At 42.1% G+C, this 15,162-nt stretch overlaps 1 protein-coding gene across 3 annotated transcripts in view; it reads left to right on the top strand.

The window, feature by feature from the left end:
- The window catches only part of LOC149321998 (low affinity immunoglobulin epsilon Fc receptor-like), a 55,086-nt gene that overhangs the window by 32,954 nt on the left and 6,970 nt on the right, over positions 1–15,162 (top strand). For 2 of the 3 annotated variants that reach the window (XM_089506183.1, XM_089506113.1), the window contains exon 8: positions 285–394. In XM_089506183.1, the coding sequence (XP_089362309.1) occupies positions 285–394 (110 nt within the window). Of the gene's footprint in view, positions 1–284; positions 395–11,727; positions 13,978–15,162 lie in introns of those variants that run through there. The other variant, XM_089506254.1, reaches the window with a different exon arrangement.

Below are 15,162 nucleotides of genomic sequence, written 5' to 3'. Positions count from 1 at the left end.
AGTCCGTTTTCTGCCTTCATTACATTTCCAAGCCTAAAACGGCAAAGTGAATGCAAAGGTATCCAACAAGGTCAACAATTCAAATGAACCCTTTCTTGCCACTGGATAGCTGTTAATGTTTGGCCCTGAGCTTAACAAGAACACCAAAACCCATCTGCCTACTGGCAGAGGGCCAACTCACTACACATTACAATCCTAAGCATCTTTAATCATAAGTGAATTTAGTGGGATTTACTAACAAGTTTGGGGGGACTGTATTTGAAGATTTATTTATTTCCCCCCAGGAATTTCTGAGGGATAAGCTCAACAATGTGACACACTGGTTGGGTATGACTGACATAGAAAGGGAAGGAAAGTGGAAATGGAAAGAAGGCAATCTGCTTGTATCAACCACGTGAGTACACTTTTTTTGTAATACTTTAAAAAAGTTGAACTTGACAGTTTCACATTGGACATTTTCAGTGGCGTTACTAGGGGGTGCAGGGGGTATGGCAGACCTTGAAGGTCTCTGGGGGAGGGCAGCAGCCATGATAGACCCTGAAAGCCTTTGCGGGGAGGCTGCAGTAGTCTGGCTGGGAGGGGGCAAGGAAGTTTGACCCCCCCCCTCCCCACATCGAGTGACATCAGCCTGATGCCACTGTCTATTATGCTTTATACTGGTGGAGGTAACCTTTGAGACATCGCCATAAAATATCCAGTTTTCAATACAGTGGAATAATAAAGCTTTACGGCTATAGCAAAGCAGATTTTTAGATGTAAATTTCATCCCCAGACTACAAACACTGGCAATTAGAAGGGAAGCTCTCTGCTAGCACAACAGCAAAGGACAAATATTCAGTGGTGCAGGAGCCACCCCAAAATGAAAATATAATCCATTAAGACAAGATGAAAGGTGAAGTCTTGGAAAGTTCAAAGAATGATAATGAAGAGTGAAATAGGTTGCTATCATTACACAGGTAATGGTTTGATAGTCAATGTATACAAAAGAACAGAGAGGGGATGTCCCTGACAAGTTCCTCAATGAAGAATAATTTGCTGTTCCCTTTCTTCATTTATTTATAACTTAGCCAAGGGAAGTCTGTTTATTATCTCAATACATTTAAGAAAATAACAAGTGGCGCGTTCCAGATGGGCCCTATTGGGCGCCGTCATTACGCACGAGGGGTGGCGCTTCCTGATGCGCCTTGCCCCTTGCACGTAATGAGGGTGTCAAAATGGCAGTGCCCTATACAAATGGGTGCCGCCATTTTAACGTGATGGACGCCTAGTGTCTGCACGTCTCAGTGCCCTTATGATGCCGCAAGGGCACCATTGGCACCTTGCGAATGTCACAATGGCGCTGCAAGAAGAACCCGCTTTTTGTGGGTTCTTCTTGCTGTGCGGGGGAATCGCGCAGTTTGCTGCGGTTCCCTCATGCAGCAAACACGGGTGCCGGCAGACCACCCTTATGGGTGGTCTGTAAAGGGCCAAGTATTATTCATGTTCTGTACAGTTGAGAATCAGCATAGTGCAGCGGTTTGAGTGTTGGACTGTGACTCAGGAGACCAGAGTTTAATTTCCAGCTTGGCCATGAAATCACTGGATGACCTCGTGCAAGTCACATGCTCTCAGCCTCAGGGGAAGGCAATGGCAAACATCCTCTAAATGAATCTTGCCAAGAAAATCCCATAATAGGGTTGCCATAAATCAGCAATGACTTGAAGGCATGCAACAACAACAGTAACAATAGTAGTAACAACAACAACAGTTTGGGATAAGTTTTGCCACCAGCATTTACTCTGATTACTTATGGCAACTGCTCTTTTGGTAACCAAATATCTTCCAAAGATAAGCCACATGTGATTAGCTGTATATTGCTTCTGACTAGGCAATAGTCAGTTCATTTGTTATAAATGCCCCCTGCTTATAATCTGATTTGAAATGTTTACCTTCCTGCCTGCCATGGTACACAAATCAACATGCTTGAGCAGAGTCATCAAATTTGGTGTGCAATCTAATGAGACCAAGCTGAAGAACATAGTGAAGCTTTGTGCCCAGTCCACCAACATCTTCAAGTATTTCCCAAACAAGCACTTATCTGGTGACTATCTGTGAATGCTTTCACACAGCTTAGACTGCTGCCTTCTGTACGTCATTTTTTGATGGGATCAGTCCTGGCCATTGTGCCCTATGCCTTAATTACATGTATAGGGCTAAATAGACCGCCCCTTTGGAGCGGCCTGCTGCTACCCCTTTCAGCTCTGGATTGAGGCCGCAGCAACTACAAGCCATGGCCCTGATCTGTCAGTGCTAAAAGGAATGGCAAAATGCTGCTCTTGCACCTGCCACCGCGGCTTTTCAGCACTCCTTTGGCACAGCATGTTTAAATGTTGCAGCAAGGGAGCGCCGTGATGCCCCCACCATGTGGTTGGGTGTGCGGCATGATGCCAGTGTGGGGGTGGCATGGGGGTGGCCTGTATGCATATGGCATGACCCCATGCCGCCCTCACCCCCGTGTATAATGCCAGTATGTTTAGCCCCATAGTTTCTCTATACTGTAGTTGGAAGGTTAATTCAATTTTTAAAATAATACCTTCTGCATTGTAATTTGAAATACATCTTTGAGTTCATCTTTCCTACTATATTTTAAAGCGATAAACAATTATCAAGATAAAATCATCATCCACAACCTGGGTAATGTCAGGAGAATTGTCTAGTATGCAGTAATGTTGGCTGAGCAGAAATACTGCAGACAGAGAATAGCAGCTATTCTAATGCCATCCCTGTAGGGCAAGCTGCCAGCAATACTTCTTCTGCCTTATGGCAACTGTCACCATGCAATGCTAGTCCTACTCAGCCTAACTCAACTGCAAGAGCACTTCCTATGATGTATGGCAGATTTGCTCTGGAGTGTGAATGTCAGCCAGCCTTGTGTTGTCAAGCCCGAGCTTGCCCTTCCATCTGTACTTCTCTTTAACTTTAAAAGTCTGGAGTGTAATTCAAACAATTGAGATGGGGAAGACTCTGCCTTTAGTTTGTCACAAGCCCATTCCAAAATCTCGGAGCTTGGAGAGAAGTAAAACAAAACCTTACTTATAAGAAAGGGAGGCAAAGAAGGTAGAGAGGGAGAAAAAGAAAGGAGGTATTATCTAGCACTAAAACTCTTAGAAGAGTATACTCAGAAAAGTAGACAGTACCTGGGTGGTTTCAGTTTACCACATTCTCAGATGGTCAGTGGTGGTGACTAAAGATAATATCACACCACACTGCTATAGCACAACTATTCCACTTTAACTGCTACAGCTGCCTCCTGTGGAATTGTGCAACTTGTAGTTTAGTAAGGCCCAAGAGCTCCTCTCACCTGAAGGGTTTAAGAGGCAGGCTAGAAAATTATCTGTTGAAAAGGAGATGGCTCTGGTTACCTCTGGCAGCCTTAACACATCAAAAGGCTTCCTATCTGTGGATCTTGAAATCGCAGAAAAGGCAGGCTGTTCACATGTAGTAATGGATGGCACAATGGATGATGATATTTATTTATAACCTGCCTTTCCCCCCAGTTTGGGACTCAAGGCAGATTACTGCACTTAAAATAATTATAGATTTTAAAATATATACTAAATACAAAAGCAAAAAATATCATTACATTATCCAAGAGTGCCTGCTATCAGCTTTAGCTGATACGCCAGCTGCACCCTTTCCTGGAACAGGGTGACCTCGAAACTGTAGTACACGCACTGGTAACCTCAAGACTTGATTTTTGCAATGCGCTCTACATGGGACTACCCTTGTCCGGAAACTCCAGTTGGTACAGAATATGGCAGCCAGGTTGGTCACAGGAACAGCAAGGAGTGACCATATAACACCAATATTGAAGTCACTCCACTGGCTGCCTATCAGTTTCCGGGCACAGTACAAGGTGTTGGTTATCACCTTTAAAGCCTTATATGGCTTGGACCCAACCTATCTAAGGGATCGCCTGCTTCCATATAATCTGCCCCGTACACTCAGGTCCTCTGGGAGGAATTTATTACAGCCCTTAAAGACCAGGTTGACGGCGACCTCCCAGAGGACATTCTCTGCAGCCGCTCCCAATTTATGGAATGGCCTGCCGGATGAGATCCGCCAAATTACCAATCTAGAGAGCTTTAAAAAGGCCATTAAGACGGATCTCTTCCGGCAAGCCTTCCTGGAATAAAATGCTCAGCCACAAATAAGACTTCCCATCCAGTGAACTCTGCCCATGATGACTTTTATTTAACTTAGTCGGTTTTAATATGTAGCTTTTAATCTTACATTGTTTAATCTTGTTTTAAGGGGAGTATTATGTATACATGGATGTATTTTAACCTGTTGTACGCCGCTTTGATTGCCTGGCAAAAAGCGGGATAGAAATTAAAATTTTATTTATTTATTTATTATAAATTAAAACCAGTTTAAAATGTAACTATTAAAACTAACAAATACTGTAAACAAAAATGTTGCAAGCCCCAATCACCTTGAGCAGTCAGTCAGCCTTTAAAAGCTTGCCAAAATAATACTGCAGTAATAAAAGGGTTTAACCTGCTTGTATTGCTGGAAGATGCTGTACTTTTAAAGAGAGAGACCCTGGGATAGAAGACCTAGGTTACATATATGTTTAACATCATGGGCCCTTTCATACTACACCATTGTGGCACAATGATTCCACTTTAACTGCCATGTTAACTACCTATAGAATCCTGGGATATGCAGTTTAAGCAGGGACAGTGGTGTACCTAATCCATTTGACGCCTGCAGCGGATGATTTTAAACACCCCCTTTCTCTACACAACAAAATTATTTTCATTAATAATAATGAAATGAGTAAAAATAATAGCCAAAAAAGAAAATCCAAACAGTGAAAATACAGTCAGGATAGCTATTTATCACCTCCCAGTATCAGAGGCAGTCTGCCTATTAACTGGTGGTGAGCCTGAGCCTGAGATGCACTGCCCTGCTGCTTGCTGGTTTTCTGTGGGCAATTGATTGGCAACCCTGGTTGGGAAAGGGGAAGAAGAGCCCTCTGAAAATGTGGGCAATGGAAAGAGAAATAGGAGGAATAGCTGCATACTGGGCATAACCAATGACCTGATACTAGATGGAGATGTCTTACATCTTTGCTCCAGTTCCCTACTTTCTCTATTGGAAATATTTCAAGAGGGAAGACCAAGAGCATGGTGAAAGAGATGTCTTGCATTCTTTTACATCTTTCCTTGAAATTTTCAAATGCTGGAAAATCAAGATTTGTATATCTTGGTTAAACTTTACCCTATATGTCAGACTGTTATTTGCAAACCATTGCTTTCTGTGTGCAGACAGCAATGAGAACAGTGAAGCGGAGAAGTGGTACTCTTGTTTCTGTTCCCTCATTCCTAGGGTAGCATACCAAGAGAATGCCCAGAACAACCTTCACTGTTTCCAGACCATAATATAGCATTTCTTGGGAGGGGGAGGGAGAGTGAAGGAATGGTTATTTAAAAGGTTAGTCCACAAACATTTTAATAAAATCCCACTGGAACCCCAAATATGGCCAGGGTTTTATTCAGTTTTTATTAACCCTTGGACTCTTTTTTCATTCTCTTGTACATTTGACACTTTTCTAACTACAAAAAGATCATAATACTAATTAAATCAAAGTTAACTAATTGATATAATCTTTTGTAAGAGTTCGTGAGATCATTAAGCACCTCATTATTAATTGCAGCTCTTTGGACTTTCCCCCTTGATATTCTTTAGCTTCATAATGGGCTAAAAGTTTATCAGTTTTATTACCTTTTCAAAGGAGGCTTGGCAAGTGAAGATCAAGTCTTTAGTGGCTTAGAGGGTTTTTTTTAATCGAAAAGGCTAAAAACTTCTTCTCTCTCCCCCAGTCTATCCATTTTTATGCTGATTCTCTGTTGTTTTTTTACATGAACTTTCATTACTTTTTATTTAATTGCCTGGTTAATCAAGAAGTGATACAAATGATGATGCCTCTCATATGTAACCCCATTCAGTCTATTTATGAAACCTTTAAGTAAAGTTCAATAAAATAATAATTAAGTTGTCAACAAGCAGTTGCAGCTGGCAATTTTGAGGCTCTTCAACCCTCCCAATACCTAGCTGTAAGTCTTTGACAGGTCTATGGGTCCTCCTCTCAGCCATTAATTGCAGCTGGGGATCATGGAAGACGTAAGACCACAACCTCATATTTCTGCCCTCCACCACTTATTCCACTTTCCTATCCCCAGTGACGTAGGGAAGGGGGGGGTTGGGGGGTCCGGACCCCCCTCTTCAGGCCCTGGGGGCCTTCAAGCTCCTTCCTCCCCCCTCCTCCCCTCCATCAAAACCACGGAGAACTCGGAGAGGGAAAAGGGGGAAGACAAAACAAAAGTTGCAATGCAAGCTCAGAGAGAGAGAGAGAGAGAGAGAGAGAGAGAGAGAGAGAGAGAGAGGTGGGGGAGGGAGGGGGTCCTTGTGATTTCTTTCTCTTTCGTTTCCATCTGAGTCCAGCTTCCACTCCTCCGCCTCCTCCCCCCTCCTCCCTTGTGCTTTTGCCAGAATAAAAGTCTCTTAGGAAGAAGAAGGAAAGGAAGGGAAAAAGGAAGGAAGAATGATAGGGAGGGAGGGAGGGAGGGAGGGAGGGAGAACTGAAGAAAAGAAGGAAAAGAAAGGGAGGAAGAGGAAGGGGAGAAAGGAAGAAAGAAAAAGGAAGGAAGGAAGCTTCTAAAGGGAAATATAAAAAAGAAAAGGTGACTTTTAACTTTCCTTTCAGCAGTTATATCCATATACAATATAGAATAATAATAATAATAATAATAATAATAATAATAATAATATCCCTTACCCAAAATGCTGAGGACTAGATGTATTTTGGATTTTGGAGTTTTTCAGAGTTTGGTATATTTATATACAGTATGTCTAATGGGATATAATGGGAGATGGGATCAATGTATGTCTCATATGCATCTCATAGACATAGACTGAAGGTAATTTAATACACAATATTTTCAAAATAATGTTGTGCTTCTGTACACTGAGCTTCAGCAAAACCCTGAGACCACTATTCCTTGTATAATTCAGTAATTCAGTAATTGATCTAAACCTTCAGGATTTCCAAGTTTCCTTGAGTTGGGGGTCAGACCAGATGTTCTCAGGGTCAGTTTGGGGTTTTGGAAATCCAGAGAAAGGAGACTCAGACTCTACTCTGGACATTTCTCCTGAGAATGGACTCATGTTTTCAAAAACAGTCATTTCTGGATTTTTGTAACAACAAAAAAGAGGAGGGTCTGTGATGCAAAAAGGCAAGAGGCTTCCTTCCAGCCTTGTTTTTTCTCTTTTTTAAAAGACAAATAGAATAAAATACAGTTAGCTGGCCCCTTTTTAGCATGTCAATGGGGATGCTTTGACGGAGAGTTCCTGCATGGCAGAATGGGGTTGGACTGGATGGCCCTTCTTGGGGTCTCTTCCGACTCTATGATTTTATGATTAATTAATTAATATATGGAATCAATCTAAGATGATGAATCGGGGCTGTTGAGTCCTATGGCCCTGCTCCAGGCAATGCTAGACTGCAGGCCTCATCATCCAGCAGCACCACAGACTGCTGGGAACTGCAGTCTAATAAGGCTGCACACTGCAGAAATAATCCAGTTCGACACTACTTTAATGCTATGGAAAATCCTGGGATTTGTAGTATGTTGTGCCACCAGAGCTCTCTGACAAAGAATGCTAAATGTCCCACAAAACTACAATACCCAGATGTTGTTGTTGTTGTTATTTTCTTATATCCCGCCTTTCTCCCAATATACGGACTCAAGGTGGTGATTTTCCATAGCATTAATCTATAGTATATCTTTCTACAATGTAGATGGACACCTCCATTACATAATTTGTTGAGGATGCTTTGACTGGGAGTTCCTGCATGGCAGAATGGGGTTGGACTGGATGGCCCTTGGGGTCTCTTCCAACTCTATGATTCCATGATTCTATAGCACTCTAAGCCTACTGTGATTTTAATTGTTTTTAAATGTATAAAGGTATAAAGTCTTATAATGCAAGCCATGCACTGATGGACTATTGCGCTATAATTTTTTATTGATTGATTTTATACCCTGCCTTTCTCCCAAAATAGGATTCTCTTAAAGGGGTTTGTTTTTCATAAAAAGAAAGGAAGGTATAATGGCTTGGAATTTAAAATTATGATAGATAGATAGATAGATAGATAGATGCGTCTTGGAATTAAAAATTGTGTGTGTGTGTGTGTGTGTGTGTATATATATATATGTCTTGGAATTAAAAATCCCTCTTGGAAGTGGGAATGAAATGTTGTGTGGATGCAGCCTGGGTTCTTAGCTCAGCTCAGAAGTTGGAATGCAGTGTCTCAAAGCATGAGCAGAGTGTCTCTGAGCATGAACAGAGTGGCTGCCGCTCATTGTGTGAGCAGCTGCACTTTGCTTTATCGAGCTGAATTTATCTGATGTAAACACCTTCAGAGGAAGGACTCAGTTTGCATCTGCACTGAAAAAATAATTCAGTTTGATGCCACTTTAACTGCCCTTGGCTCCATGTTGTGAAATGCTGGGATTTGTAGTTTGTTGTGGCACCTGACAGATGACTCAACAGGTCCTCAAAACTACAGATCCCAAGATTCCATAGCATGAAGCCATAACGGAAGTTAAAGTGGTGCCATTGAGGTGTCGAGGGTAAACACTCGACCCTCTTTTTGTGTCTGGGGGGGCTCTTAGCCTCTCAAAATGGTGGCACTTAGTCTTGACCCCCCCGCCTCCCAAAATCCTGGCTACATCCCTGCTATCCCTGATCTTTCCCCAAGGTAAGAAGGATTCCTAGGGAATTGTGGGAGAACAGGAAATCAGAGGAGACAGGGTGGAATTGGATTGCCTGAAAGAGTCCTCACTGAAGAGTCCTAATTGACCACTTTAACAGCTTATATTGTTATATGTATTGTTATATTGTTGTGCTGTGCAATGACCTTTGGTCAAAAGCAATTGAATTTGAATTTAATAGCTTAGTTGATTTGAAAGACAAGCAAAGTGGTGCATATACAACATCACTTTAAAGCTAGGGTTACAAGGAATGTTTCTGCTGAATTCAAGTGATCCCTAGAATTATATAATTTCTGGGATAGCTCTGATGTGGTTTGAAGAGGGAAATGTATAAATGGGCATACAACATATCTCATTCATATATATATATATATATATATATATATATATATCTTGTATATCAGATAGTTGTATTACCAAGAGTCAACATTTTTAGCCTCCTTATTCTAGCTGAAGCAAATGTTCTGGTCGAATGGTTCTTGTCTCTGCTAGACTGGATGATGCTGAGAGAATTGCAGGGAGCTTGCTGGGCTGGTCCTCTCCCAACTGAGGCATTTTGGGCATCTTGGCAACATAGCTGCCACACTCACTTTCTGACACATTGCCAGTCTTCTACCCATGCTTTTTGCAGGGGATGATTGTTGGGACAATCCCTGTGCACTGTAAAGGCTGGGAGGAACTGCATACCTCATTCTTGCTAAGGGACAACAGCACACTCAGCATTGCATTTGTGGGGAAGTTTAATATCACTTCCAATTTCCCATATCACTTCTGTTCCTGAATGTCTTCAGGAAATGTGATCCATTTGTAATTTATTTAGGGCTGGAGCAGACAGACAAGAAAAAGCATCTGAATCCTGCTTTTTCCAAAAGCGGGTCAAACCTCTACTGTCCACATGGCTCACTCCCAAAGTGGGCTGAATATGCACAGCTCAACTGCACAGCACAATGTTAAGCTGTGCCACTGGGTAGTGGGTATTTTGTTGCCTCCCCACCATACATGCACACTGTTGCACAAAACATACCACTTGCAACCTCCAAGTACCTACCAAGCCCACCCAGATGTCAGCCCATTGCATGACCACCCCTTTGATCAGCCACACAGTCATGTTTGATACTCCAGTACAGGGCATCAGTGTGCTAGTGACACATTGGCAAAGCACAGTCATGCAACTCATACATGCTCTCCTTCACCCCATGCCCCCTGTTGGACTTTGTGTATATTGTAAATACATTCATTTGAGTTGTCATACTTTCATTTCTTTGCTTTGCTGCAGCCCCGCACTCATGTCGGGGCATTTATATGCAGGCACGAAGATGCATATTTTCCACCTTGAGCTGAACTATCTTTTTGTTCTGATTTTTAGTCCTGGAGTGCAGTTTCAGTCCAGTTTCCAGCCACTTTAAAGGCATGCGTTGTCTAAATGCCTTGACTTCCAATTGGCTGGAAATCACTTTATTTTGCCTGACTGTTTCACCCCTTAAATCCATAAATGATTTCATTACACAGTGGGCACTTGGCCACTGTGGTTTGTTTGCATGATGCCTCATGGATACAAAAATCCATGGATGCTCAAACCCCATTATATACAACGGTATAGTAAAATCGTGTTCTTTATATAAAATGACAAAATCAAGTTTTGCTTTTTCGGAAAAAGTTGGAACATCTTCAAGCCATGAATGGTTGAATCTATGGATATGGAAGGCTGACTGTACTGTTAAAATCTCTACCAATACTTATTTATCCTTATTTTAAATAAGGTTAAAGCAGAATAGGTGAAAGGATGTAGTTTAGGAGATTATTGCACATGGTGGAAACTGCAATGAGACCTGGGGGAAAATGGCTCTCCCGATACTTGTTGCATGACACCACCTCTGGCCTGTAGCTACTGTGTCCTCGACAAAGCAACAACAAAGCAATTCAGCTTTTTCCTTCATTCTAATAGTTGCCCATTTTAAAATATATATTTTACTATTTTTATAAGTCTCATAAGTCCTATTAGCATCCCTTAAATGTTGCAGTTATAGAACTTTGATCCATTTTAACTGCGATGGCTCCATCCTGTGGAATCTTAATATTTATACTTTCACATGGTGTTTAGGATGTCTACAAAAGAGCTCTAGTTGCTCAGACTACAAACCCCAGAATTCTATGGGATGCAGCCTTGTCGGTTAAAGTGGAATCAAAGAACTGTAATTGTGTAGCATGAAAGAGACCTAATTCTTTGTTATCCTTAGCTGTCACCTCCAGATGTAGTCAAGTGTGTCAGACCTTTTAAAATAGTTAGTTCCATCAAGGGGAGGGCAAATGTGGCAGGTCCAGGGTCCCCTTTTCTGCCCCTGCGACCTTCAGGGGACACATGGACTGCTTTAAAATGATAACAAACTGAAAACTAGAAGTGGCCAGTAGTCCACTTCTCATCTTGAAAAACTGTTTTTAAATAATGTTAAATTTCAGCAGTGGAAAGGGGGCCATAAAATGAATTTCCCCTCTTACAGGCTTTCAGGACAAGTAAATTTATTCTTTGTTAAAGTGGAAGGCAGTAGGAGAAGAGGAGGATTATAGTGCAGGTGGATAAATTGAAGTAAGGGAGCTACAGACCTTAGTTTGTAGGATCTGGGCAGGGCTGTTGATGACAAGGTGTCTGGGAGATCTCTCAATCATAGGATCTGCATAAATTAAAGCTGACTTAATTGATTCTCTCTCTCTCTGGTCAGAAGAAGGGTGATCCAGGGAGTCTGCAAGGATCAAGTTACACAAACACAGTCTTAGGGACCACATTTGGCCCATCCCTACATTAACATCTTGGCCTCAAGGCTGAGTATGAGGACAACATGGCAAGGAGAAGGGGGAGACCACTGATGGCTGTATTTTGAAAACACTTATTCTCTTGTCTTTTTTCAAGATTTTGGGATAAAGGAGAGCCACAGATGAGTCATGAGAAGAACTGTGGTATCATACAACCCAATGGGACATGGGCGTCTGCTGTGTGTTCCTTTCACCACCACTGGATTTGTAAAAAAAGGCTGATCTGCTGAAATCAATGTCTTGGATCTCTTCCTGAGAAAGGATTGTAAACAAACTGTTGTGTTTGCACCCCACCCCTGCAATGCTTTGCTGCTGGCATGTAGCTGGATTTAAGATAATATATGCCATCACTGTCCTGAACTTTTTTCACATGTGAACCCAACCACAGCTCATAACAAAACTCATGGGCTGATTGTGTGGCTGGTGGAGCCCTTATTCCTTATATGCAAGCTCAGTGAACATACCCAGCTGCCGCATATTCCCAGGAGATTGCACAGTTGTTCCCATCAACCATGTGGATGGGGGAGAGCACACTCTGCTGAGAGAGACTGGACATAATGCACCTGATCTTCCATGTAAGCACCAGTGTTAAGAAAAATGTACCTTAATACGTTACAGCCAGTGTGGTGTAGTGATTGAGTGTTGGACCAGAACTCTGGAGACCAGGGTTCAAATCTCCACTCAGTATGGAAACTCACTGGATGACCTTAAGCAAGTCACACACTCTTAGCCTCAGAGGAAGGCAAAAGCAAATCTCTCTGAACAAATCTTCACCAAAAAAAAAAAAAAAAAAAAAAAAAGTCTGTGATAGGTTCAGTTTAGGATTACCATGAATTAGAAACAACTTGAAGGCACACAACAACTAGCTTAATTCAGGGCCAATGCAAGTCTTTCCTCCCAGGGGAAATAACAGCTTCAGTGGACCATTGTTTTTTAATGAGGGCAGGATTATGTGAGGAGAGTTTGGAGTGAAAATATCAGCCTTCTTACGTAAAACTGGTCCCAGTATTGCTCCACCCCTACCCATCTGCCCCAGCTGCTAGATAAATCAGAAAAATGATATAAGTTAAATGCATGCACACATTTAGCATATTGTCTACTTTGGTTCCCTGATTGGGGAAGAGATAAGTTCAAACTCCAGTTCCCATCCAAACAAGAAAGCCAATAAGGTGGTGTTTTTTTTGGGGGGGGGGGGGTGTCCTGCAATTCTTGCAAAAGATCATCTGCAATACAATGCAGTATTTTCCTTTTGAGAAGTAAAGTATGTGGGTGCACACACATAAAGCAGGCATAAAAGGAATGGCTGTTTTATCAAAAAGTTTTAGATGGCCAATTGGATGCTTCTAATGTTTCAAACTTCATGCAGCAAGGCAGCAGCTTTGAAGCAATGTATGCAGTTTTGCAATTTATGCTAAAATTTGTTCTTGCAAATGTAAAAACTGTCTTGGGTTGCCAGAATATATCTTGGTTTTTCTCTCACACAGACAAGGAGAAAAAAAATGTGGAGAATGAAGTAAGCAAGAATTTACACCTCTGTTTCAAACTGCCATTGCTAGACAAAAATAAGCTGACCACTCCAGTGTAATGGCAGGCACTGTATATATTTGAAGCAAGCATATATTTGAACCAGTGTGGGGTAGTAGTTTAATTGTTGGATTGGGTCTCTATGGGAGTAGGGTTTGCATCCCTGCTCAGCCATGGAAACCCACTAGCTTGTACATGTCACACACACACTGCCTCAGAGGAACACAATGGCAAACCCCCTTCTGTATAAATGTTGTGAAGAAAATTCAATGATATGGTTGCCATAAGTCAGTGTTGACTTGAAGACATGTAGCAGGAAATGTTATGACTTCCTATATGTGGAAAAGTCAGCCAAAGCATTATAGGAAAAGATAGAAAAAAAGAGGGAGTGGCTTGAGCTTTATGTTCACAGTTGTTTCAACTCCCAGTGTCCAGTCAGTAGATGTTCTTTTTTAAGGTGATGCAGATAGAAACAGTAATTAGGTTTGAGAAAGAGACAGTGTAAATATTTTAGTTGAGCTAAGCATGCCTATCAATTTTGGCTTCACACAGATAGCAGCAGTACAGTCATATAATATCAGCGGCTGCTGGTGTTTTTAGGGTGAGGAAAAAGCCAATTTACTTTTGAAAACTGTACTGTTGAAGTCTCTGGGAAATCTACAAATCACTTTGATTACGTTTTCCCTTTTACTATGTTAATGGGTGTGCATGTGTGTGCTTTTGAACTAATTTCATTCTTAACCATGATTTATAATTTTTCACTGAATCCTTTTTAGTTGTGATCTTTCATTTTATGCTCATTAAAATAATCAGTGCAAAAATCTACAGCTTCCTTTCATTAATGTCTAATATCTTTAAGTTTATGCATCATAAATGAGGTGCAATGAAGTCCTATCCTTATTTATTGAGATGTAAGCCTGACTGAATTCAGTGGTATTTACTTCTATGTAAGTATGGAAATTGACTTGGCTGGTAGTAAGCACCACCAAACACAGTGGGGTTTATGTATAAGTAGACACACATGGAATTGTGGTATTAGGAAGATTCTAACACACTTGGCTTACCATGTGTGACAGAACAACTTAGGGTACCTCCCCCAATTTCAGTGCTAAGACCTGCAGAACATGGTACAATAGCAAGATAAATAATAATAATAATAAAAATTTTATTTATATGCCGCCCTTCCTTCGATCAGGGCGGCTTACAGCATAAAAACAGACAATTCAAAATACAATTCAATAAAAATACAATAAAAATACACATACAGAGTTACAAAAACTCAACCCAACAGTAAAAAGCCCCTTGGCCCAGCCTCTTGGCCACGAAAGAGGAGGGAGGCCCGCAGGAGATCTATTCGGGGAATGCCTGTTGGAACAGGAAGGTTTTCAAGTCCTTCCTAAATTGGGCCAGGGTGGTAGACGAGCGGAGCTCTATGGGCAGCGCATTCCAAAGGGCTGGGGCAGCTATGGAAAACGTCCTCCGCGAAGTGGAGGCTAACCTAGCCCCAGGCACCTTCAGTAGCTGCTGCCCAGACGTTCTGAGGGTGCGAGGCGGAATGTACGGGGAGAGGCGGTCCTTTAGGTATCCTGGGCCCAAGCCATTTAGGGCTTTATAGGTGATTACCAACGCCTTATATTGAGCTCGGAAACGGATGGGCAGCCAATGGAGACCTCTTAAAACCGGTGTTATGTGGCTGGTCCTGGGAGCACCAGTGACCAGCCGGGCCGCCATGTTCTGCACCATTTGAAGCTTCCGAGTTTGGTATAAGGGTTGCCCCATGTAGAGTGCGTTGCAGAAATCCAGTCTCGAAGTTACCAGAGCGTGTACGACAGTTTCTAGGTCCCTCTGGGCCAGGTATGGGCGCAGCTGGCGAATCAGCCGAAGCTGATAACAGGTGCTCTTGACCGTCGCATTCACCTGAGCCGTCAGGTGAAGCGACGAATCAAGAAGCACCCCCAGACTGCGCACGGAGTCCTTCACAGGGAGCGTGACCCCGTTCAGGACAGGT

The sequence above is a fragment of the Sceloporus occidentalis genome, unplaced genomic scaffold (assembly GCF_023333645.1).
Source record: "Sceloporus occidentalis isolate IW3139 unplaced genomic scaffold, rSceOcc1.0.p SCAF_1, whole genome shotgun sequence".
In the NCBI taxonomy this organism is placed as follows: Eukaryota; Metazoa; Chordata; class Lepidosauria; order Squamata; family Phrynosomatidae; genus Sceloporus; species Sceloporus occidentalis.
The sequence above is the reverse complement of the archived record's forward strand: the minus strand, read 5'-3'. Positions and strand labels throughout refer to the sequence as shown.